At 42.0% G+C, this 27,632-nt stretch overlaps 1 protein-coding gene across 2 annotated transcripts; it reads right to left on the reverse strand.

Annotated features, from left to right (window-relative positions):
* Positions 1 to 27,548, reverse strand: lasp1 (LIM and SH3 protein 1). Of its 2 annotated transcripts, none has more exons than XM_029507908.1 (7): positions 27,324 to 27,548; positions 18,223 to 18,317; positions 12,666 to 12,750; positions 7,600 to 7,707; positions 5,047 to 5,122; positions 4,108 to 4,202; positions 1 to 3,587 (listed from the first exon to the last, which is right to left on the reverse strand). In XM_029507908.1, exons 1-7 carry the CDS (start codon positions 27,390 to 27,392, stop codon positions 3,414 to 3,416), a joined length of 702 nt encoding a protein of 233 aa, XP_029363768.1. In that variant the 5' UTR covers positions 27,393 to 27,548; the 3' UTR covers positions 1 to 3,413. The 2 variants fall into 2 exon arrangements, with proteins under 2 accessions (XP_029363768.1, XP_029363767.1); XM_029507907.1 differs by having other exon boundaries at positions 4,108 to 4,205; positions 27,324 to 27,547.
* Between the last annotated feature and the right edge of the window lie 84 nt (positions 27,549 to 27,632).

A 27,632-nucleotide genomic window follows, 5' to 3' on the forward strand; every position in this document is an offset into this window, starting at 1 on the left:
TCTGAGAAAAATGACATTTTATTGAATCTGCAGAATCATAAGTACAATTTGAAGTGCTGTAACAGGGAACCAGGAGATGATATCAGGTCCTTATTCTGAGCGTGTATTCAGTAGGAGTTTTGAGTACACACTTATGTCAATATGCATATGGTATCTTTATTTTTTTTATTTAAAAAATAACAAAATTATATCAAAAACAAAACGATTTAAGATGGAATGCACAAAACTGGTTTTTGAATGCTAAACCTGTGATTGTGGATTACATGATTTCACACTGCAAAGTCTACAGTATATAACCAGTATCATAGAAGCAGGGGGAAAGGGTGGGGAGTGGGGGGGGGGTGATTCATCAGAAGCAAAGTAGCCTATGATGAAGGCTGAAGGTAAGAGGGGATGCAGCAGGCGGCTGGACAAGATACTGGACAGAGAGACCAACTGGAGACGGGGTTTTGATATGACGTTCAGTAGATGAGAGATGGCGGCGCGGAGGAGCTGTACAGAGATTCACTCCTGACTAATATCCAGGTCAGACAAACAACTTGCCCTAACTCACAGCTGGGGGGATTAAGAGCATCAGATCACCCCCCCCCCCCCACCCCCCGACAGCCTTGCACACTTTCCTCACCACATGCTCAAGTTTTGACGGTGCCTTAATAAATCCATCCTGAGCTACACTGGCTGTCTTTGTCCCCTTTCATCCAGGACACCCACCACCAACGCCAACGACCCTGAGATGAAAGAAAGCTTGGATTGGATGCGAGCCGCAGAGTAGCTTTGTTATTAAAGTTTGGAAAAAACATCCTCGCCAGCCGGAAACAAACAATCATTTCACTTCAAGCTGACCCTCCAACTCTTCAGTTCCTGTGAGACACACCACCTCGAGCTCTAAAACGGCAGAGAGGTTAATGTCAAATGCAGCCACACATACTGTACGGTGTGTTCATTCGTTTTGTTTGGCGACCCGCTGACCAGTTTGAGGTGTTCTTTTAATCGTTTTCATCAGCACTGTCACTACTCCTCACATTGGAAAGTTGCAAAAATTTTAAGAATGTTCAACACCAACGCACAACTTGCACCACACTGGATTTCTTCAACATCACTTCCCCTCGACCACAGTCACACACACACACAAAAAAAAAAAAAAGCACCGCTGTTTTTTTTTTTTCTTTTCTACACTGTTACCTGTAAAAACATTTCCCTAACTTACCTTTATGATACATATACAATTGTACAATGTCATCTAGCTACATAGTGAGAGCCTGGTTTCTTTTAATAAAGCTGAAATACGTCCGGCCCCTCCCACCCGCCACACCTGTAAGTGTGATCCTGATCGCTCGTGTCTGTGACTGTCACAGTGCATCATGGGAGAATGAAACGGCAAGAAACGGGGCAGTCGTGTGTGTGTGTGGCACAATGGTGGTGGTGGGGGGTTAAATGGGATTATTTACACCACAAAGATAGTAGGATATCATGTTTAAAGTCTGGCATGGTCCTCACAGAAATACAATATCTAGAGAGGAGGAATGATGCAGCATTTCTGAGCAACAGCCAGCAACTTAAATGCTTGATTTTGTGTTTATGAACCAAACTTCTTTACTTTTCGTGACAACAGACGAACAAAATGCTGGTAGCGTTCTGGCTGATTTTCTGCTCAGATATCAAAAATAGTCTGATTGTAGCGGGGCGTCCGCCTGCAAGAGGGACCAAAGACACCTGCGTTTATGGATGTCTTAGTGAACAGAGCTTTCAATAAATGCTTTCTGAGAAGCCGAGGAATAACAAACAGCATTAGTAGATATGTTGGTCAGAAACAGGCTTGAAGGCCTCGAGCACTCGGCTGATTTCTTCAACCTGCTTCTAGCTCTGCTCTGACCTAAAACTGCAGGTTTATTAATCCCCCAACCAATCTAATACTGCAGCTGCACTAGTCCAGATGAACTTCTCTGCCTTGATTCATAAACTGAATTGTGTTTTTTTTTTTTTTTATTTAATACACTAACATTTATTCATAATTTTTTTTGAAAATATGTTTCTTACAATAACAAGAAAAAGACAAAAGGGATGAACAGCATGAAAAAGACACCAAATTTTACCACAGCCAAGTTCCCTCACATTAAATGAAAAAAAAAGAATAAAGATTAAGACTCACATGAACAATGGAATAAATTGAAAATAAAAAAAAAAATATAGATTTGTGCTTGGCCCTGTCTTTTGCAAATGTGATTTACTTTGATTGTGGATTTGTAGCAAAGAGGGAACGGACTGTACTTGAACTGTTCCATCATCTTTCTCAAACCTTCGTCACCGGACCTAATTTTTCTGAAGGCTTTCAGGCTGAAAATAACAACAACAACAACAACAAAAAAAAAAAAAAAACAACCCAGGGACTGATGTGCATGGACTGAACACCCACTAGAGATGGACTGATAATGTTCGATAATGTAAAGTAACTTGTCCCTGATCCCTCCTGTATCGGACTCGCCAGAGAAAGGCGATGACGAGGAGGTGTTCTACAGTTAGGCTGCGATTTCCAGTTTCACGACGACACCCACAATGCAGTGCTGATACAGGAGGGTGCCTACTTGAGCACACCGTGGTGACGAGAGGCGTGTCCAACTATAAATATATTAAAAACCTCTCTGTTTAAGACTGATAAGCTGGCAACAGGGTTCGAGGTTAAAGGAATGTACGCAAGTCGAAAATATTCAAGCTTAGTTCTTACAGATTGAGATTCTACACTGTGTTTCCAGTCACACACAAAGACAAAGAAAAAAAAAACAAAAACCAAACAAACCCAGAATAAGCCTATGAGAATGTCACAACCACCCACACCTCAAACTTATTCCCTCCTCAGGATAACGTCTGCAGCTGTGGTGACTGACTTTCGGAGTGGGTGGGGGGGGCTTTCATTTTTTTTTTCTTCTTCTTAGTTTTTGCATGATGGTTAAGTGCCACAGCCAGGATGGAGCTGTGTGAAGATGACCTGACTGCGATGAACTGTGAGTTTTATCTTTTTAAAACTTTCAATTTCCACTTGAGACAGTACGAGAGTGGAGCCAGGATTGAAGTGGGGGGGTGGGGGGAGATAAAGAGGATGATGAACATCCAAACAGACAGACATCAGCACAGACGGACGGACAGAGAGGCAAGCAGGTAGACAGAAGAGGGACACACAGATAGATAGAGAGCTTCTGTGGTTGACAAGCTGAGCAGGGAGAGCAGAGTAAGGATGCGGCGGGGGGGGGGTGGGGGTTAAGGTCTCACAGGACAGATTAGGGAACAAGAGCAAAATCAAGAGAAAGCGGCATTAAGATGAGATGGCACTAGGCTTTTCCTTTCCTTTCCTTCCTTCCCTCCCTTTCTCTACCTCCTCTTTCTCTCTCCCTCTTATTTTTCCTCTCCTTCCTCCTCACTCAGATGGCCTCCACGTAGTTGGCGGGCAGCATGCCCTGCTGGCCGGTGCGCTCCACGCGGCCGTACATCCAGCCCTCGTCGATCTGCTGCACATCTACGATCACGTCTCCATCCATGAAGGACACCTCGTCCTCATCGGCGGCTGAGTAGTCATACACTGCCCTGTACCGCTTCTGTGGACAGAAAACAGCTGCAGCCAAAATCTTTTACATAAGAAAATGTTTTCACACTTATCACTAAACTTCAGCGATAAGTTGGCTTTGAAAGGCTCAGTTCCTGTTTCTGACTTCAAATGTTATTAAAAAAGATTTGAACGAATATCTAATCTGTGGATTGTTTTTGGATTCTCTTGTTGGATTGTTCTGGCTATCAATAAAAGTCTATGAACCAAATGCTTATTTTGACTTCGTAAAGCCGAACTTAATGTCTTAAAATATCTTGTTTTGTCTGATTGACAATCCAAAATCTCAAAATATTCTTTCTGTCACAATATTTCCACAAAACCTACAATTATTTGAATTTGAGAAACTAAAGCTTTTAGTATTTTCGCTTACAAAAGAAGCCCTTGATTGCCCAATCATCAAAATATTTGCCAACTGATTAAAAAAAAAAAAAAAAAAAAAAAAATTACAACATCTTCTGAAACTAGTTATACAAGTTGCATTTCCTCTCCACTCGCAGCAAAATACTTACCCCAGCACTGGGAGGGGGGCCACCAGCCGCCTGGCGCACTGGTTCAGGGGCAGGTTCATAGTTGTAGTTCTGAGATCCTGCAGAGGACTGGTAGGCTGCTGAAGAAAAACAGGAAGGCAAATAAATGAGCTGCAAAACATGCTTTGGATAAATTCTCTCAGTGGGGCTCAACAGATCTGGGAAATCTATTCTTTTGTATTTAGCTTCCAATGCAAACAGCAATGCTGAAAGTTGGTGCCAGATGTATTCAGACGTCTGCACTGAACCTTGGAAGGAGGAATTTCACAAACAGGTCAAGCCAAGACGTGCATCCAATGGCTGTTGATTCCCTGTTGCACAACCTACAGAACAATACCTTTCTGTGGTTAAGTGTAAATCAGGCTGTGGAGTAGAATCTGCAGACACACCGCTATTTTTTTTATATATGCTGCAAGTAAAAACGTCACATAATGTCACTAGTACTAATCAAACCTTAAAGTTTTTTGTCTGAGCATGACCAGACACCATTTAGTCTCCAGGAAAATGTCTGTTTAGATTGTGCAACATCAGAGTTACTTTCCTAGTTGTGAAACTGTGAAATTTCTGTAGCAATCTAACTATTTATAACTGAGATAGCTGAATGCAGAGGAGGAGGGGACAAAACAAGTTAGGACTAAGATCTCTGAGTGGCGTGATGAGCTTGTACAGCCTGTGGCAGGGATGGAGCCAAACACAAGAGAAGTTTAGAAAAGAAAATGTAGACAAAGCACTTGGTGTACGTTTCTCATGGAGCCAAACTGTCTGATGTAATTATCTGGCAATTTAGGCTGAAAGTCAACACACATCATCTTTTATCTGCGATGTCAACCCATGTGAATAGTTTGGGTTTCTAAACCCGACCTGCCACCGCTGTTGTTGCTGCATCTGCTGAGTGAATTTGTATTTTTTGACAATAATCACCTGGGCTTGGGCTGCTCGGCTGATGTGGGGCCTCTCCTCCCATCTTCCTCTTCTCAAATTCCTCATGGTACTTAATCTGCAAGATATAAACAGACACAGTGTTAAGTCACACTGAGTGTGTGCATCTTCTGCGATTTGAATTATATTTAAATTTAAATTAATATAATAAAATTTTTGTCACTTTTTAAATGGCAGTATAAAAAAATTGTAATTAGTAAATTCTTAATCATGGATTGGGATATGCAGCAGAAAACAGATGAATTCAACAATGAATAAATCGACTTGATTTAAGGTCCACATATGGATTAAATTTAAGATGGGCTGGAAAAAAGATTTTCCAGCCAACGTTTGCTCAGATCACACAAAACCATTTTCTATCCAACATTACTGTCTACAGCAAACACGAAGAAATATTTAAGACTTTTCAGAATAATATTTAAGATTTATTAAAGTGAAAACGGCGCTTTAAGAGCCTGAGAAGAACTTGAAATCCACAGGTGTGGTGTCCCCCCTCAATAAACTGCCACAGTGCGTAGTTCACTTTTTAACCATCAGGGGTCTCCCATGCGCTCTCCAGCAGCCCTTCATTTGAGGCGGTAGGTGGGGCGCACAAAGTGCAGCAAAGCCTCAGGAAGCCACTTGACGCTGACGGGAAATGACATCCCAGCGGCCGGATGTAGGGTGAGCTCAGAGTTGCATAGCAACCTTTGCTGACACACCAGGAAGACCAGGTGAGGTGAACAGGAAGGGGAGTGAACTGAACGAGGATGAGGAGGTGGGACTCATGACTAAGGACCTCAAAGTGCACCTTAAATCATTTAGATAACAATGGTCTAAAGTGCAAATAAAATGAGTGGTAATGAAAGAAAAGCTGGAGGTACAAAGACTTCATGATATCCCCACTCCCTCTCCAGTGGGTGTGACAAAGGCCGCATTCAGTGGTACAACACAAAACAGGGCCAGACTAGTGAAACTGAAACTGAGTGACTCTTCAACTACTCTAAATAACCCGTCCGCCTCATTTCCAGGCTGATAACAGACTGACTCACAGTGCCTCAATCACGATTTACAGCCCTGTTTCTGTCCCCGGCTCAAAGACCCCACTGTGCCTGCGTCGTTAGCGACCACTGTGTTCCCAGACTGGATGGGATGGTGAGGACAGAGAGGCGCGTTACTAAAAGAACAAACCAATACTCAAGTACAATATGCTGAGTGAGGCTGTGTGAAGGAGGTTATTTTGGTTTGTTTAGAAGGAGCAGAGTGTGTGTGTATACAGGAAGTGCTCTGGTCGCTGCTAAACTAAATCAATTCCCCCGTTCAACCCCCACTGACTGTTGCTACTTCTTTTTTTGAGGAACTTTTTTAAAGGAAAGGATGGAAAATGAAAGAGTGGACTAAGAACATAAACCAAATAAACATGTGTAGAGGTAGATTAAGTATTCTGGAGAAGGGTGCTGCATAAACTGGTTTGTTTCTTAGTGTCCAGGAAAGACAAGGAAAGGAAGGGGGGGGGTAACATTCATTTGGAGAGGTGCCCTTATGATTGGCTGCAAATGATGCCAGATTGCAAGCAGATGTTGCATTCATCTGTCAAAAAAAAAAAAAAAAACCCTTCATGATTCGTATGAATCCATCCTGCCATGATGTGGTTGCCATCTTCATGTGGCTCGTGTGTGTACTAGTAAACATGTCATATGTGTGTGTGTCTTCTTCCTCTATCTTGCAAATTTCCTTGATCTCAGTCATGCAACATCTTTCATCCTATGAAAGCAGTAATTACCCATCACCCTCCACACTAATTACACCATTAGCCAGGCCAGCACGGAGCTGTGGCGGCGTGTTTCGTCTTTGACCGCTTCAATGTTTGGCATGGAAATGAAGGCCTTTACAGCTGAGTTAAGCAGTCTGAGGGACACAAGGTAAACACTGCATGCATTTCTGCATTGCTGTTCTGTGTTTACAGAGAAATGACAAATCGATAACCGGAGCTGAGGGAGAGAGAGGACAGTGGTGGGGGGAAAAAGTCCATGTGGAAAGGGATATGTGAGGAGAAGCGTGAACAGACGGAATCTATCGGACATTTAATGATGTCAGTACTAAGTGGGAGGATTTTTGAATATAGAAAAAACAAAAAACAAACATTGCAACACACAAAAAAAAACCACAGTGCAATATAATTAAAACTTGAGATCTTAATCTCGGGTAGCTGTGAAGCCTGAAATGGACGTGGTGCAGCTGATCACAGGAAGTGAAAGAAAGAGAGTCAGCTCTCCCAAAAAAGAGAAACTGCTTTAGTTTTGGTGGTTTCTGATGATGGATTTTATGTTATTTATGTTTTGCACAAAGTTTTGGGATGCCACACCAGCATGAGCTGTCTACAAGTTAGCTTGCAGCTGTGATATCAGGAAGAAAGTGAATCTCACATATGTTTATTAATCTCCAAAGAACAAATCCTGATTTCACTGTTTTGATAAGAGATTACAGACGTATAACATATCCATGTTATGATGGACAGATGCAGAGAGTGAGGGGTGATCCGCAGCGGACACTTACATTGCTGATTTGATCCTGCGTCTTCTTAATTCTCTGCAGCTCCGGCGTGTCTGCGACCACGCTGAAACCTTTTCCTTTATTCTTCTCGAAGTCCTCCCTGTAGAGAACCTGCAGAGTAAACAAGACCAAGTGAGAAAAAAGGACGAGGTTGAAACATGCTTTAAAAAAAAAAGAAAAAAAAAAAAGTAAGTTTTGATTTGAATGCATAGAATAAAAAAAAACAACCAGTGGAACAGTTTCAATGTGTTAGTGTGAGATGATGAAGAAACCTCAACAAATGCAGCTGAAATTATTATTCATAGATACACTGACCTAGATTCATCCAACGTACAGATATGCATCTGCTTGCTTGATGTGGCTATAGAATAATCAACATTTTTTAGGATTATTAGTCTTTTTTATTCTTTGGTACATGTGGCAATAATGTCCACATACTAGTTGAGCATAGCTTGGCAAACAGATCAATACTGAGCTGTAATGAGTTGTGCTTGGCTCAATAAAACACTTTTATGGCAGCGGAAGGATGGTTTTACTGTTGACTTTATTGCAGCTTGACACAGTTAGAGAACTGACATGAAAATCCTCAAAATATATCCGTGATTAAAAATGAACATTGTACTGATAACTACTTCTCATGGGAGGCTGCCATCAAATTTGAACGGGCATTGTAACGGAATCTACAATGCTACTAGAATTATTTTATGACCATTTATGTCCATTTTATTGTATTAGACCAGTAATAGTCTTCATAAAACTGGAATTTTATAATAATATTACAATTAATTTGATGGTGATATTCATAGCTCATATCAACATTGGTCAGCTGATGGAAATTCTTGAAACATAAGAGTATACCATTAACAAAGATTTTGATATTTTGATTTATTTAATAAATATTTGTGTGAATGATATTTATTGAGCTATATGGTTCAACAGTAATGGTGTGCTTCATATTCTCTAATATAAACACTTCTGTCAAACACTTTCTGAACTACATCGGTCCTTTTCTTAACATTTTGGTACAGTCTGCTGGGTTCATCAGTGTGTTAGGCTGATGTGTCATAACCTTTCTGCAATGCCGGTACTTCCCCACACAGTTTGAAAATAATCAGCGATTTCTTCAGGTTGAACCATGACTTCAGTAGGCATTATGAGTGTATGTGTGTGCTTTGTGCACAAGCAAAGTAAGGTCGGCCACACATATGCTGCCTAGTCTTTTGTGGTGACGTTTACTTCCTGTTTGCTTGGGAGTGGAGGCCTAACATACAGGACGTGGCAGAAACCATATACGGTCAAAATGAGAGGTAGACTATGACAAAATGACAAAGTGTGTGTGTGTGTGTGTGTGCTTGTGCGTTTTCAGCTTCCCACCCAATCTTGACCCTAAGGGCAGAAGAGGAAATGTCCAGCCCATGCCGAGTCAGATGCGTATCAGAAATTACAATGAACAAATCCACCCCCACACACACCCCCCCCCCCCAACTGAGGCCACAACCACGTCCTCCGCCTTTACAAACACTGAAACAGAAGTCAGGTGCATTTTTACGCCAAAGGAACAGCAGCTACACGTTCTGGCTCTTGTCAGGTCTCCGCGCCGCACACTGTGACATTTAAACTATAAACTATAACAAATCACTTAATTTAATGTCTCCACACCAAATCCTCCCTCCTGCCTGCACATTGATGGCACAATCTATCTGCCTGCTTGCACAGCCCATTACCAGGAAACAAAGCTGCCTGCCTCCATCCCCACCCACAACTTCCACACAGTGTCTGACACTGCTGAACAGAGTGCTGACCAATCCTCCTCTCATCTCTCTGCGCCTTGTGCTGGCACGGTGACATGCCAGTGACTCAGAGATGTGACATCCATCGAGAGATTTGGCTGAAAACTATAGATGAACTTCATTTCATGGGAAATTATACACAGGTCCTGCGCACAGTGATAAGTCACGAAGAAGATTAATATGGCCTCGACCCATCGTCGCCTTTCATTCTTGCTCTGATCCCATCGGTCAATGTAGGATCCTCCCCCGTTTTTTCACTTCTCAGTCTGTCTCCTTTGTCTTTTTGGGGTCTGTGTAACAGCTTCTTCTCCTCCAATCATGCCTGTGCTTTCTTTCCCCACCCACTCTCATCGTCTCCCTGCTTCTTTTTCATTCATTCATATTTTACAGCCTTAACAGCAACAGACGCAGTCATCCCATGGAGCTTGAGCTCTACCCCATTATAATCTCTCCGCTTCTATTTGCATTCCTCTTGCTTTCCCTTCCTCTAGGGATTTCACTTTTATCTCTTCCTTTTTCGCCCTGCACTCCTCCATCTATGTTGGTGCCTTCCTGTCTCTTCTTTTCTTTTCTTTTTCCCCTCCCTCGTGGGTGCCTCATTGCTTTCCTTCTCTTCCAAAATTCACTCTTCGCAGTTTCTTTATTTCTCTCTCTCTCCATCTTGTTTCTTTCTGCTTCCCCTTGCAAAGTCTTTTAATGAGGTGTGACAAACCTCTGCCCTGCTACCATAGCAATAGGGTTCCCGTAGCAACGCAGCAGAGACGATGGCGAGAGGTTAGATAGCCGAATTTCTCTACAAACATCCTTACAAAAGTGGTTAGTACAATAACACTGCATAATATCACACAGACACCACAGAGGCTGTTGTGATATTATTTAAGTATATGAACATGAACTGCTCTTCCATAACTGTGCAACATGGTCTGTTTTTATTTTCAATTGGTCCAAAGAACTGAATTGAATTTCAAATACAATTTTCACTGCAGGTCTTGTGCTCAATATTTTGTGGTTAACAGGAAGTTCTTCAAAAATGGCCTTTTCCTTAAGGGAGTCTGGTTCAGTTAGCAGTGTTTTTAACCTTACCCTAACCTTTTCCATACTTAACATAACTAAGAACATTTTGTCTGTTAATTATCTCACTTCATATTTCAAAACAAACGTCTAATGGTTTCAGTTGATGAATTTGGTTATTGAGGTTTCCCCCCCCCCCCCACCCCACCTGGGGTTGAATATAACTAATTTAACATCCCATCTCCTCCAGCAGCGGCACATTATGAAAAGGTCTTTTGTAAAAATTTGTCAAAAAAAAAAAAAAAAAAAAAAAAAAAAAATCATCAGATTAACCTCTTAACATCTTTTCTGTCCTGAGCCCTTTCTTTTGCTACTGTTTATGGTAAACCATTTGTATAATCACTGTCTCTTGATGTATGGTTGAGTGATGGCAGGGGGCTGTTAGGATGCACACTGTAGGAAAACACCATCTGTCACTCAATCCCTCAGTTATCGGCCTCCCTGTATGACCACTGTCCTTCCACCCCCATCGCTCCACAAAAGCCCCCCTCACATACACTCACTCCAGACTGATATGTAGTGTTTGACACTTACGTTTGGATAGGACGACCGATCTAAAGCTCTGTCTGCTCTCTATTTTGCTATTTTGCTTTTTTTTGTCATGTAATTTTTTCATTCAAATGTGCAGAGCACGTTTTCCTGTTTCGAGTTCTAGTTCCTAGACTACTAAGAAAAATTGCTCAGATTTCATGGCATGGTGTGAATTAGAGAGGTGAAACGTCATGACATGCGTTAGGGGTGATGACTGTCTGCTGCGACCAGGCTACCAACTATATATCTATACATATGATCATCCTTTAACTACAGACAGGAGTCTAGATGGTGAGTATAAATTTCTGACTCCCTATCAGAGCTGTCTTTATTAAGGCAATAACTCATGACCCAGTTCAGATGGATATTTTGGTCTGATGAGGGTTTTTTTTTGTCTGAGTATATTTGGGTCTTTGTTAGTTTAGCTTTGGCAGAAGCAGCTCCAGCCATGCTTTCTGGGGTTACAGAATATTATTATTATTTAGGAGGATCAAATGTTAGTGAACTTGGGTGGCCCAGCAACGAAGATGAGTAAATAGGAGTACATCCGTTGTGGGCCACACAGCAATGGCAGCAGTAAAACTGCATTATGAGTCATTGGATGGTATAACAAGAACAAAATTTATGAGGCTATAATCAAGTTTGCAAGGATCATAAAAGGCATACAAATAACAGGCTAACACATTAACACTGGCAGAAGCAGTCAAGGGAAACGTGTTAAACAAGGACTCCTACACTATATTTAGCTCAGTTTTCAGGAGAATCTAGAGACCGGTATCTGTCAACAAACTCCAGCTAAATGATAAGCATCCAATCTCATAAGATATTTTGGCCACACCTGCTCTCTCCATCTTCCACAGAGTCCAAAGTGACAAGGAGCAATTTTTCTTTTTTTTTTTTATTCTGATTTGTTTGCCACAATTAAGCTCAATTACTACAGAAAATGTACCTTCTAATTTGTTCTTATTAGGCAGAGTTTCAATTTTGAACAGAAAGCCAGTACTTCCTCCAGAGTTCACCTCAACTAAAAAATTTTTTTTTTATTATATTCACTGTGAAGGAGATTAACACTGCACTACTCTTGCTTCTTGTATTGTCTTTCAAGTTGAGATAGAAGGAAAGAAAAAGTTGTGAAAGTGCTTTTGGTGAGATCCTACTTGACAGTTTCAAACAGCGTTACTTTCTTATATGATCTAAAGAGAACTATTTTCTTTTTCGTTTCCACTTCCATGGACAACATGGAGATGAAACTGACTCTTTCACACTGCAATTAGACACAGACAAGTTAGCAGACATTTTCATATAAGGTCTGCTCATCTCTGCTTTTTATTCATAGCAACAACTTTTTGGCTCTGCAACATTTTCTCTACCATCATGGACCTTTCAACACTCTTCTTATGTCCCTTACTTGTCAGATATGTCTTAAAGCTTTGAGAGTGCGGTTATCATGAAGGTTCAAACTGGCTCTGAATTAGACTGATTATGTTATCTGAATGTTAGCTTTGTGTATTTACTCCCAGATGAGTTTTTAGGATTAAATCAAGTCACGGATTTCAAATTACACTTATAATTTCATTGGTTCTTGTGGAGTGATGCCAATGTGTGAAAAATATGTGTGTGTGTGTTCCACAGCTAGGTTTATTGAGTAAACCATAAGCTGCTGGCACGAGGAGATACCTGGCTCTGCATCTTGCTCTGCTGTTTGAGGCGGAGATTCTCTGGAGTGTCAGCCACGCAGGTGAAGTTTGTCTTGGGGTAGTGTCTATAAAACAAAACAAAACAAAAAAAAAAAAACAAAAAAACAGCAAAGAACATCAGCACACAGTAAACTAACACAGGCAGATGCCAGCTTCTACTCAGACTCCAACTGTGATGCTCAAGCCTAGACTAAGAGACCAAACAAACACACCCCCTCCACCCCCCCCCTAAAAAAAAAGCATAACTCAAGCAGTGTGCAGTCTGTGGCCCCACAGTGGGGACATTTGTTATTCAAGGTGGTCCTGAAGTTGAGATAGGAGCCCCTGTAGACAAAGGGCATGTCAGTGTAACATACAATGCTCTGTCAGTGGGAGCCAAGGTAGTCTGAAAAAGAGGAAGTGCAAGCAGGGGCTGTGTGAGGGGACGAGATCCTCAAGGTCGCACAATTTTGGAGGGACTCCATAGCAGGTGTGGAAAAATCTTTCCAAGCTGACAAAACTCAGGCGCGCGCACACACACACACACACACAAACTCATGGGCATGGCCCTATGGGACATAACAGGAAGAAGAACAGCATGCAGCAGACACAGCAACAGGGTCAAAGAGACAGTGGGTGGGTGTAAACAATGTATTGGAAAGCCCCCCTTCAGCAGAGCATGAAGGAGAGTGTCCTTTCTCTATGGATTCTGGGAATTTTCTTTTCTTTCTTTACAGCACACCTGTAACCACTCGACCTCCGACTGTTAAAGAGAGAGAGAGAAAAAACAAAAGGCTGTGTCTGAAACATAAATGTAACAAACAATAATATACACAAGTGTAACCACAAATCTTGGCATCATGTACAATGTGCACAACATGCAGCACACTGAGCATCAGTCCAGCACTTATTCATCACACACCTACTTATTGATTGTGCGTGCAAAGCATAAGTTGGAGTTTTTATATGCTGGAGCCTTCTGTGCAAAAGTAGCTTTGAGGTCCACAGATAATGGAGCCTGCCAGTACACTGTGATCTGGAAGGCGGTGAAAACTCCTGGCTCCTATCCAGCAGGGGAAGGAGGAGGAGGAAGAGCCCTCACACAGATTAGCTAACTGCTGATATGGACTGCAGTTCCCAACCTGCCTCAGGGCGTTGGGCGACCTCACAAATGTTCAACCGCTATCTGTGCCTGTGGGTAACCCATTTGGGCAATGTGTTTGCTCTTTCCTTGACAACATGGCAAACAATCTGAATTAGCATTTTCCTCATGTGATAATGGTTGTTTAAAAAAAACTAAAACAAACATACATACATTCCAAGGGTTGAGGTTAATGTTTTTATATAGTTCTGTTAACGTATATTAAAGAAACCCAGATGACAATTTGAAATGAACAAAACCAAAAGTTGACTGAAACTGGTGATTCACAAAAAACACCCAAAACTCAACCTCTGCTAGCATCCATCCAAACACACACAGAGGTCTTGTGCACACTTGTTCTCTGCATTTACAGCTGCTGTTACTCATTTTCCTTAAATGGCAGTTAGCACTGTATTGGTTGTGGTTATCAGTGTCACCAGGTGAGGCCAGGCAGGCAGCGAACAAGATAATACAACAATGCAAATGAAGCTACTCTTTAACGTTTATATATTTAATTACATACTTAAAAGATGAACACAGTCTGTTCTTTTATATTTGTTTGACAACAGCCCCCTTCTACTTCTGCAAGCCAATATCCATATTAATGTGCGTAATAGGAATCTAAAAGTCTGACACTGTAAATTCAAATCTGTATTTGGATTCAGTTTCAGTTTCATTTGATCTTAGGGTCCTCTGAGTTTCAGCCTGACGGACATATTATTGAAAATCCATCACTCCTTTGATGGTAAGGCTAATGTCTTACACATCAGCTGCACAAGTATGATTAGTGTTGTAATCGGTACTTTAAAGAATACATCATAATCGTTGCGTCTGTCTTTAAGCTCATATAAGGCATTAAGGCATCCCCTTTGTGCTTCTTGGGAAATATTTGGAGCATGGCATGTCTGGTCTGTGGTGAAACACACTTCCTTTGGCAGAGCGTTGCTGTACCTGACAACCCCTGTGTGCCTGAGACGGAGGGTGTGTAGCTTGAACACAAACCCTCTGCTTCAGCATCTTTATTTAGAGTGCTCCAGTCATCTTCAGTGTGGCTTCAGACACTGTCCTTGCACTTCAGGATCACTAAATTGCTGCGCAAATATGAGCGAAGTGATTCAGTGGAATTTTGTAACGTGTGTCCATCTGTGTAACCACGCTGGTGCTTCCACGTCTGTTTGATGGTATGAGTGAGTCACAAGAAGACTCAGGAGTGGGTGACACATGCACAAACTCGGTTAGCCCTGTGAATGCTTAAAGAAAAAAAAGGGAGTGATCAAAATGGAGGGGAGGCATTACGGGGTGCAGGAGTGGCGGGGACCACGCACGTGTAATCACACACACAAAAACACACACACAAACCGCCTACTGTGCAGGAGGAGAGGTCTGTTTGCATTGTGGGACCAGGAGATGTTGTGGCGGGCTTGACCCTGTAAGAGCTGGAAAGGTTGTAATGCATCATTCAGGTTGAACATGTCATCGGCATGTAAATATCCAACTCAACAAGGTCAATGATTGAAGGGTCATCAGAACACACATCATGGTGGAGGAGCTATAGTTGGTAGAATCAGCATTAACGAAGGTCAGCTGGCAACCAATGGGCAGAGATATCAGCTCCACATGATGGGCAGAATCTATTGCACAGCGAGGCTTATGTGTCAGAAATCAGTTGATATTTCACTGACAAGGTCTCTTCCAATAACAAAGAGTCAGCACCAGCAGTGCCACACCAGGATGTCACTGTTGGTTTGTGAACTGCCATTTTCAAGTCTCGGTACTGGGATGTAGCCGTCAACACCTCGGCTTTTTGATACCACATGAAAACCATATTTGGAGGAAAACATGTACCTAGGAAGGAGTGACAGGTGGATCTGACATACTCTATCCTGACTGGGTGATACGGTCTGCCAGTTATGTGGTATCTCAGTCAAAATGTATACCGTTCTATATGGCCTCTAAATGGGACTGTAATTTAAAGAATGAGAGTCATGTTGTATTAAAAGGACTGGAAACTAGAGAGTGAGATGATAAACTCAGACATAAATCAAGTGGGAAGTAGGACCATCTTCACATAGACTTCAATGCAATCTGACTTTTTATTACAGCCAGTGGAGTTGCCCACTGATGGTCTTTACATTAAATTGGAAACCTGCTGTCTAACAGTCATTAAGGCAGCATCCCACTAACGGCTCCCACAGACTCCAGGGGAAATGCATTTTGTTTCTGTCTACTTATCTGTCCTACTAAATATCCCACAATCCCCTCAAGTGACTCTTGCATCTAATCAGGGATGGGACTCTCAAGGAAGAAGTGGGTGGGAATACAGTGAAAACAAACAACTCCTATATCCATTACCAAGGACAACTATAGAGGAGTAATGATAAAGCAGTTATCCCACAGAATAATAACAGAGAACGTAGCCTGCATTCCTATCCTGAAGTGGGGAGGCTCTTCCCCTGATGATGTTTACTCAAATGAGGCTTGTTTCAAACAAACGGAAAGAGGCGTAATAAACAGGCTATGGAGGGCCTTGCTTCTGCTGTTGAAGCAAATGGCAAGAACATCAGAAGCAGGAATGGGAGAAAATGACAGCACTTTAATGTGTAAACAAAAGTGATAGCGGGAGAACACCTGCTCTAGGTGGTCACCATAGATAGGAAAGACTGGATGGGGGGGGCAGTGGTGGCGGGTCGCAGTGAAACACCAAACCAAAGAAACAAATTTGAAGACAGTAATGTCCGCTACCATCTGAAATTCATTTTACTCCATCACCTTACATCCAGTTTACAATTAGGTTTTCACTGGCTAATTCAACATGTGAGCAGAGCTATGCTGAAAATGGCTTGTGCCACTAAACCTCATACCTTTAAATTAAATTATGCAATTGTGACAGGTTGACAGAGAGATGTCAATGAAGCAAATCTAACACAGGTGAAAATGCCTGTGAAGGTGAGGCAGGACTCTGTCATGACTGTGCAATAGGTGTGGACCTTTCATTGCTAAAATCTTTGCCCTCTGACAAAGCAAATTCCATTCCGGTGCAGTGACAAATAATCAACACACTAATTACTTGTCTTTCAATTTCACAGTTGGAAAAGTACTGGTGTAAGTAACACGTGTGCATGTTGGTTCAGTGGCTTTATATCAGATGCATGGCATGGCGTGGCTGCAGAAACAGATCCGACACATTTGCTTAACCTGGAAATTATTTACATGAGTGTACGGAGATTTACATATCAGATCTGTAGAGTAAATTTTTTTTTTCTTTGACAAATTTCCCAGACCAATCTTTCATGGGCCCAGGAATGTTCAAACTAGAGAGAGAAAGAATCAGTTAACCCAAATGGTATGACTCAATTTAGTGAAAATATAAAGCCAAGAAAAACATCAACGAGGGAGGGAAGAAAACATAAGAAGTTCCTGGAATCATTCCTAGAATTCTTTGAAAGTTCCTGAAGTCATTTGAAATCAGTTTGCACCCTGATGTTGTGTAGTATTGACTAGCTGCCAACACCTGTAGCGTGCATGTTTATTGCCTGTTTGCGGCTGATAAACTTAGTCATAAATATAATTTGCATGAATACAGCAAGATAAAAATTTGCTTTGTGTGGTTTTGTGTTGAGTCAGGCAATAATGCAATTGGGATGCACATGTATGGGAAAAATGTTCCTTAGTTTTTTCTCATGCTTTAGGAGGAGAAAATAAAAAAACAGGTGACGTTTTATTTTACTTCAGGCCCAAATGATTTTTCCCTGGTGTTAATCATAACAGAAGACAAATGCTGGAGACAACAGCCAACCACAGTTTCCACTGAGGTTGAATACAACAATAGTAGGAGGTCTCTTGATTTACTTCCCTGGCAATAAAATGGCATTTAAGGAAAAATGCAAAGGAGCTTGTCAGAACACGAAACCAACGCCTCCTCTCTGCTCAGAGCATGCATTCGCTCTCACAAATACACAGAGAGGAGGAGAAAATGATCACAAGTAACAGGAGAGAGGGGGATTCCGCGGATTCCTGATGAGCCCTTCGTCCTGTGGTTATGTGCTGAAGCGTGAGTGGACATGCTAGTTTTCAGAGTTTGCCTGTGTCACTCTAGAGGAACTTTAGGAATTTCCTTTGTTGATGCCCCATTACCCCTCTTCTCTCCTCCTCCCCCACTGAGGAGGAGGAGGGATGGAGGCACTTTCCCACACCACATATAGGCCTTTTCTCTGAGGGGGGAGCTGGAAAAGTCACAGATAAATAGCAGAGGAGGGAGAGAGGGGCCGTAGTTGGGGTTGCAACATGCAAACACATATTTAGGGATTCCTGTTTCAGTATGAGGTCAGATTAAAATACTGGTGTCGGGCATTGGGGTTTGGCATAAAACATGATGCGCGATACATAAAATAAGTGTAATGAGTTACGGGTAACTTACGCATTGCAGTATGGTCTCTTCTCAAAGCCTTTGTAATTCTTCATGTTTAGAGTCATTTTGCAGACCTCGCAGCTGAAGCATCCTTTATGCCAGTACTGTCAAAAAGCAAAAAAAAAAAAAAAAAAGAAGACATAAGACAAAATATTAAACAGGGGGAGACTTATTTCCCTAAAATGGAGAACCTAACAAACAGAAACACATAATGAAAACCGTAAACCAACAAGCACAGGAAGGCTGATTGAATGAGCTGGTCCAGGACTAATTTCTATTCCCTTGAGGTCTCACAGGGACAGGAGTTGGACCCAGTTTAAAAAAATAGTGACTGTTGAGAGTGAAGCAATCTGAGAGCACCGTAGTCTGTGTATGCATGCACTGAGCAGTCACAAAGAAAACCAACTTCCCCTTTGGTGAACACACTGAATGGTTACTATTTATAATCAGAAGCTGTTAACAGTAAAAGGAGGTCTATCAAATCTTTGACAGACAAGCATGCATCTAGTTTTTGGCCGACTCAATTGTTGACATCAACTTCCATCCCTCTGAGATTAGAAAATGAGCTTGGATGTCTGGTTTTTGTTTTCTACAGAGGTGTTTTCATTTAGTGCTGCTGAGGCTTTGGCTGGTCTGTAATTCACCATTTGATTCCCTCCCTGTTAGTTTGTTTACCACAACAGGCCTGCATGTTTCTATAGCTCCTATGTCCATCTTCAGAAGAAGCTTTGCCTCTACCTCCCTTACTCCCACCCACCAGTCCTCTCCCTCTCCTTTCCTTTTCTCTCCTGGCACTTGGTTGATCTGCGGCCTGAGGGTTCAAAGAGGGATGGACGGAGGGAGGGAGGACTGGAGGAAACTGAAAAGAGCGACGAAACATGAAAGAAAGGAGCTGGGGAGAGCTAGAGGAAGGGAACAAGCAGGGGTGGGGTAGGCGAGAGAGAGAGAGAGAGAGAGAGAAAACGCTAGAGTGTGAAGCAATGATCTGGCTGCTCCCACTATCATCAGGGGAAGGGAGGGAGGAGCGTAAAGACATGGAGAGGGAACGAAAGAATGGGAGGGAAAGAAAGAGGGAGTCCTTATTAACATGGCCTTGGGGCACTCTGCCATCCCTCTCATTCTTTCACCCACTCTTTATCACTTTCTACACCAATTGCCCACACACAAAATACTAATCTTGCAAACAAACAGCACAGAGCACAGAAAGATGATTCAAAACAGAGAATAAATGAGCAGAAACACATGCAAATACAACACCACTTTCTCAATGTTTTTCTCATAAACACAGAAATGCGAGTTTGATTCCACACAGTCTTCCCAAGATAAAAAGTGGAACAATACTGACAGAAAAACACATCATTTCCCTGTGTGTGCATTGGCACTGTTTGATAATCTACCATGTGTTACAGCAGTGATACAAAGGTGGCCATTAATCACCAGGATGTGGAGGTTTGTAAAAGCTGCAGATGGACACTAGACACAATCATGGCAAAACACACATCCTTCCTTCCATTACTGAATGATATAAAATATGGCTTCTGGATGGCTTTAACAAAAGCCTTCTCTGTTCTGCCTGGATGTAATGGACCACACAGGGCGGTATGCACCTACAACAAGCAAGTGTATCTATGTGTCTTCATTGCATGTTTGTAGCTTTGCACCATCAATGATCTACTGAGGTACACAAAAGAAGAGGCTCACAGTGAAAACAAAGTCTGGGCTCTGTTTAGCAGGCCTGTGATCCAGAGCCAAACAGAGCGGGCCAAGCCTCCCAATGCAAACTCCTTATCCCACTACAGCCTGATCAAGGCCTGAGGGAGATGCGGATGGACATATCGTCTCACTCTTTCCATTCCTCTCCATTGTGTTGGCTATTGCAACAGCAAATCCCTTTGCAAACAACAGCATACTGCAGGCAGATTCCATTTCCTGTAGCTTCAGCTGATTTGCAGCTGTGGTGGCTGATATCTATGTATGCATACTGTCTGGTTTAGTTAGTTATAGTGCAACAACTCAATATGATATCCTCCACAGCTGCGGTCACCCTCATTCCATTTCTCTACATCTGTAAAAATGGTCAATCGAGATGACCCTTCACAATGTGATCGTCATATAGAAGTTAGAATGCAAATGGCTGGGGGAGAAAGGTGAGTCTATCAGCTGAGCCTGAACTTTGATACTTACTGTTGTTGCCTAGAATAAATATTGACCTTGGGTCCACTCCAGAGAACAACCCTGCTGAAGGCAACTGTTTGGAAAACTGTTTCTGAGCCTTGCCCAACCTGTTAACCCACATTCTTCCAGAATAACCCCTATTGACCTCCCACCTTCATATGGAGAACATGACCCTCTCAGGTGAACAGGGACCCTGATCTTATATGAACAAATAACAGGCGTTTCTAAGGATCACTCAGGCCTCATTTGTATGGAGGCAGGGCTGTGCGTGTCCACATTTACACTGTACTGTGAATATTAAAACTTAAATACATCCCTCACAGCTTAGAGGAGTTGTCTGAACAATGTTATTCAGTACACATTAAGTTAAAAGAGGCAGAGCCTGTAAGTGTGACTGAACATCACACTGATATAATCAAATGTGAAAAGGGAAGTGAATCCCAACAAATGGTCACTCTCCACCATCTAATACCAGGCGTGAACTGACCATCTCATCTGAACCTCGACAGTAGACACAATGTGAATATACAGCATTTGGTGGGAAGCCATTTGGACTGGGACTACTATTAACTGTCTGATAACACCCATGCATGCTGAAGGGAGCAGAGAGAACAGACATGTGGGGGAGAGAAACATCCCAAATGTGAGTGCTACAGAGGCCATCCAGCAGTTAGCTTCATCCAGCTCCAGGAAAACCTGGCTCTTTGGTGCTAAGCAGGATCTAGCAGTCAGATGGAAAATGAGGACACTGCAGAGATGAAGCCCTAGAAATAAAACACCCATTAAAAAAAAAAAAAAAAAGGCACTGCCTCCCTACATCAACGCAGCTCAAGGGCACATGGGTAAGCCCGTCTACATCCATGGGCGTGCATGCGTGTATAACTGTATGTAGGTTATATGTCACGTCATCTGTGATACAGGGCAAGCAGGAGCAAATCAAGAGCTAAAATGCTCAGTCAGCCTCACAGTTCCATCTCCATGAGAATCGAACACAAGTTGGTCTGAACAAAACACCCTGGAGTTACATGGGAGGTCAACAGAACCTCAGACACCATGTACACACACCCAGCCACACACAGAGAGGCGGTTAGTGAGAGTCTAACCAGAGACGTGCTCTCACATATCAACTGCAGACTGATAGGAGACAAACACATTCCCTGCTTGAGGCATTAAAATGCTGCAGGCCTGTTGTGTCAACTGCTTCGTCTGTCAACATTAGTGCATAATCTAAACAGAGTAAATTACTCACTTGTTTTGGTTCACCAAACACCGTGGCACATTTACCAAACCATTATTGTTATTTAATTTTTATAAACGAAAAACAACATGTAACCAAGTATTTTCATCATAAATAACACATTTTCTCAATTAATAGAGTGGTCGTTTGAAGAATAAAAGATCAGAAAATGCTGAAATATGTGCTCTGTTTTAGTGTGAAGCCCAAGCTAATGGCTTAAAATGACCAAAAATAACCTAAATAAATTTTGCCTACTATCACAGCAGACCTTTAAAGAAACTGGCAAATATACACATGCGAGGACCTGAAACTTTTAAACGTCTGATCAATTTTCATAATAGTTGCTGATTCATTTCCTGACAATTGACTAACTGACATTGTTTCTGTTTTAGTTTGGGTATTCATGTGTCAATTGACTTTCAGAGAAGATTAATTTACATGGGCACAGCTGGTGTGTCCTTTTCCTACTGATTAATCGAGAATTTGTGAAAATATCGTGCCATTATTATATTTGGAAAATATTATTGTATCTATACAAACTATATGCTGTTTTAGATCAATTTACACACTCCAGTGTTCTTGGTAATCACCACATTATGCATCAGAGGAGTTAAGCGTGCTGCAACACCCAAGGAGATCCCTTGGGACCTCAATGAATTATTTCATTCCTCTTGGTCAACTCAGTAGCAATTAACTTCAGTCTGAAGCACTTTGTTTTTTGCTTTCAGATGCTGATTGGGCCGATGGATGGAAAGAAGCTACACCAATCAATAGTGGTCAAGTTAACCAAAAATCCCACACTCTCACACACACACAAAAGCTGTGTATGTGCAAGCCTGAAAGATTATTCTTGTGAAAAATGGTACATGCCTAAAGACAAAGTGCCCACATCTGGCTGGTGCTAATAGAGGAAACAATAACTCATGAAAGCATGCCGGTTAATTATTAGCCTACATGATGCCATTAGTTGTTACCTACGCCGGGGGCTTTTTTTGGCAAACAGTGATTTGAACAGACATACTATGCTGGAGAAGGGTCTGCTCTTAACACACTTTCCAAGCCACTCCAGACTGTGATGTGCACTTAGTTACTTACACATGCTGCTGTACACTCAGCCACTAGATGTTCAGAAACATGGCAGAGGTGAAGAGTCAAAACACTTTTCTTTGGTCATGAATTGTTTGTATAAATTCACTACACTAAATGCCCAATCCTGTTTCCACTACTGTGAAGAAAAACTTTTTGAATTTTAAAGCACTGCAACAATGAAAGTCCAGCTTTTTTGTGTGCAGGGTTTTAATTAAGCTGTAAAATTTAGGGAAAGCAAAATACACTAGTTCCCTTTTCTGATAAAAACAAATGCACATAAGGAGAAGTACCTGACAGCTCACTGTGGACTCAACACCTCAGATGATTTTCACTGTAATGTTTGTGACTGTGAGTCATCAAAGGGAGGTGACTGTTGTGGCTGGAGATATTCCTCACCTCTTGGTCATATGAATAAGCACTCAGAATAATCTAACTAAAGATAGTGAAGTCGGCAGACAATTTCCTCTGAAGTCGAGGTTAGAGATGTGTTCAAACTGGAAACACAGGCGGTACAAGCAAGAACAACTGGACAAGACCAGAATTACAACATCGGAAATAGACTGAAATAAAAGCAGGAAGGATTTGTTGGGATTACGTGAAGCTTTAGTGACCTTCTGCATATCAGCATGGGGTACATGTTTAAGTTCTTTAATACAGAGAATGAAACTGTACATAGCTGCATGCTGTACTATTTTGACCTTTAACCTCCTTTTCCGGCAATTTCCCGGGTATGAAAAGTAGCTACACAATTGAGGCTGAGATCATATCCAGAAAAACCCCACATCGAAGCCAAGTGACACATTGATCAACTTGCTAGTTAAATGATAAAGTGGACAGGAAAGAAGTGCAACACTATAGTGAGTTTCAGATATATTCCTTGGGTGAGATAAATGTAATTGCCACACACATTTGAGCTGATGTCAAATGTGCCAGGACATTTTAGATCAGGACGAGCTGCCACCGCAGCATACCCAGCTAAATCTCCACAAACACACCCATCTGTCAAAGTTAATAAAAATCTGTCCTAAAGTCCAACCTGTAGTTACTTTTTTGTGCAAAGGCTGTAAATGAAACAAGGGCCTCCCTCAGAAAGAGCCCATGCAAAGACTGTTAATAAACAATCATTTTAATGTTTTGATTTGGCTCATTCAACCAAAAATAAAAGAAAAAAGATTTTTAAAAGCCAGCAGCAATGTTTGTATTTGATACTTAAGGGAGAGCATATAAATCAGATGCTAACGTTATTATATTAATACGTAATCGTTGATATAATGTTTTTTTACAAAGTATTCAGACCAAAATCTTTTGTTTTATTGCTCATCAATCTATATTCAGTAATTCATAACGAAACAAGAACTGAATTTTACGTTGTTTTTTTTTTTTCTTTTTCCCAAAAAAGAAAAAACTGAAAGATCATTAGACCTTAGACACACCTTGGCAGTGATTACAGCCTTAAATCTTCAACAAGCTTTGTACACCTAGATTTGGGGATATGATGTCGTTCTTCTCTGCAGATTCTCCAAAGCTCCGTCATGTTGGATGCAGAGGGGTTGGTTGACACCCATTTTCAGGTCTTTCAAAAGATGTCTGTGGGCCACTCACAAGTCTTTAGTGCTGTTTGTAATCTACTCCTGCCTGTGCTTTGGGTCACTGCCCTGTTGGAAGGTGAACTTAGAGCTGAGTCGGAGGCCTAAAACAGTTAGCTCTGTTTAGCGTTCTCTCAGCTCTGAGCAGTCTCCCTGTCCCTGCCACTTAAAAACCCCCTCACAACACAAAGCTTTCACTGGAGAGAGGCATCAGTCTGGCCACTCTCAGATCGGTGAAGTGCTGCAGATTCCTGGTTGTTTCAAACTTCTACTTATGAGCTGTGGAGATCACTGTCTGTTCTGCTTCAAGGTACCAGAAATGTTTTGGTAGCCTCCACACAACCATTCCCAATAAATGAAATTCACCTCAGGTGGACTCTAAAGAAGGTGTAGAAACATCTCAAATATAGTCAATAGAGATGGGAGTCACATTGGAAAAATTTTATGTCAGTAATTATTTCAGTATGATATATATTGGTTTTTTGTTTAAATTAAGCTGTAAACGTTTATGTTCAGTTTTGCTTTGTCATTATAGGGTATCAAGCGTAGATAGATTAATGATACGAACACTTTTTTAATATAAGGCTGTGAGATAAAATGTGAAGGTAGTAAGGAAGTCTGCTGTTAGATATTTATAAATCGTATGAATCGTAAGAACGCCATCTTTTTACCTGCTGTAAGAAACAGAATCTGTAATGCAGGCATATAAAAAGCAGACAGCACGTAGAGGTAGTAACTAGACAGACCCTCCAGCAGAGAAGTGTTTCAGCAACAGATGAGCTTCAAGCCTAACCCCTCTACACAAATCTCTCAATTTATCTCCAACACACACATCCTGAGTGCTGGAAATTGTTACTTATCTTCAAGTGACACACATACAAATCATTTCATGTACCATGGCCTGCCACATTAGACTAACTGTAGTCTATTTTGCCTGACAGTTTGCATATTAGTCATTAGTAAATAAAAATAGTGCATTAGTCCCTTGTTGCAGTGTTTTTTGGCAAATGTTCAACGACTGTCCTCATCTCAAGTAACAAAAAAGCTCTGTTAAGTATGAGTCTCATTCTTCAGGCAGATTTGCAGATATAATCTCCTTGCTATTAACAAAGCTTCCTATGTATTGAGGGGAAGACAAATAAGGCTAAACCACCACCAACAAAAGCCTGAAACGAAATTCACTTCCTGTCTTTGCATGTGCTCGGCTGCCCGTTCCCTCTCCTGGGCCCAGCCCTGCTATACTGGAATGCAGCTAACAGACAAACAAGCCTCTGTGGCTCAGCCTCTCCACGGACGTGTAATATAGAAGACGGCTGTCAGGTGAAAAGGTGTCCATCAGTGGCTGGGAATACCATGCTATACTCCTGCCTTCACATGAGTTAGCCTAGCACATGGAAAAAGCCAGAGCCAATGTGGCCGCGACCGCTTCAAACAATGAATGGCTGTGTGTGTGTGTGTTTGCCACAGCGATGGGAAAGGGGAGGTTGTTTTGGCGTGTATGAAGGGGTGAGCGCTGATGCGTAATGGCAGCAAAGACAGTCGCCAGGCTACTCTCCTGTGCTTGGTTAAGAGCAGGGAGACAGCACAGCGGGCCTCTGACAGAGCACGTTTTATGGGAGTGTCTGTCTGCTGGAATGCACCCTGCTACAGGCCAGATTCCACAACACATTCAGGCTGTACTTGTGGCAATTTGGTTCTCATCAATACCCTCACAACCCTCTAACATGCTAGCACGACTCTTGAGGGTTGCCTGGGTCGCCTGTGCGCGAAGGGGGGGAGGACGGGGGGGTGGGGGTGGGGGGGCAGCTCTGGGGAGTGAATCCATTCCAGCCTGGAGCAATTTGGGAAAACATTAGTCATGATGCATTCAAGCGATCCAAGCAGCAGAGAAGTAATGCATCTAATCAGGAGCTGATGTTACTTTAGATAATGTGCTTTGCATGCTTCTCTTCTGTCCTCCTTGTCTGTCAACCCCAACTGATAAGGCCATCTCAACAGGGATTGATTTTCAATAGCCAACGTCCATTAGACAAATTATCCACTTGCCCCGAGCCACGCTTTTGTGTCGAATGTAAACATAGCAATTCCTATAGGTGGCAAAGCAGACCGCACCCACCTCGCAAATTAAGTGTGTTGCATGCATGCATGCATGCTTTTTCCTTTTGCACACTGGAGTGATTGCAGCAGGATTTTAATAAATGCAACATGGTCACCTGAGGCTCCCTGTCAGACAAAAATGGTCTCAGACCAAAATGTGCAAGCATATCATTGCTAACTCCAATTGTTTCTCCCATGTAGATGAGCCACCTGGGCTGAATCACTGAAGGTAAAACTGATGGGATTACCACCTCGGGTGAGATTAGTCTTTTGACTGAAAAGTAATCACCCCTGACTTGGATTAGGCAGTGAAAAGGAGACAGACATCAGTGCACGCTGCTTCCAACAGGGGTGGACATTAAATATCTGGATTTTGGGGAAGGGACTGAAACAGCCTTTAGATAAAAAAAAAAAAAGAAGACACAAGTCCTGACAATATTAAATCAGGCAAACTCCTCCTCAACCTTTGAATCCTTTTCTGGTCGGAGAAAAAGCTCCCCTCAGTTTTTCCTCAAAGCCAAGGCCCAGACCAGCTTCGGCTGTCGGAGGGTAAATCCAATTTCACCACCTCTGGGCTATTGTCTTAAATAACCAGAAAAAAAAATGAATATCCAACTCAAATCAGCAGTATGTCGACACTATACTGAGCATTTCCCCTGTTTTAAATACATATTTTTTTTATACATATATAGCGCTGTTTAGCCATCGCCTCCTCAGCCGTTAGCTAGCCGTTAGCCCGACAAGCTAGCGCTCTACCTGTCCGGTTGGTCCTGTTCCGATTCATTAACAGAAAAAAAAAAAAAAAAAAAAAAAGATTTACATGAGTCGTTTTAACTAAACCAGGTCAGGCTGGAAGATGAGGATAGGCTTGGTGGTTCTTACGGGGAAGAACTGGGCAGTAAAGGCAGGTTTATTCGTGCCCTTACCTTGTCCAGACAGTTGACTTTTTCCGTGGGGTAAACGACTAGATTACATCTGCTACACAGCGGGTTCATGGTGGAGGGAGGCTCTTCTTGCTAGCTAGCACGCAAACCGCCGGTGATCTTTGGTTTTGTTAGCTTTTCGTCCGAGCCGAGGATCCGTTTTTCAACCAACTCCCCGACGACGACGACGACAACAACAGCAACAAAAAAAAAAAAAAAAAAAGAAAAGAAAAGAAAAGAAAAAGAAAAAGAAGAAGAAGGAGATCTGAATCAGACGGCTCTAATGTACGGTTGTTGTTGTCGCTGTAGCCG

The sequence above is a fragment of the Echeneis naucrates genome, chromosome 8, assembly GCF_900963305.1.
Source record: "Echeneis naucrates chromosome 8, fEcheNa1.1, whole genome shotgun sequence".
Taxonomy (NCBI): Eukaryota; Metazoa; Chordata; class Actinopteri; order Carangiformes; family Echeneidae; genus Echeneis; species Echeneis naucrates.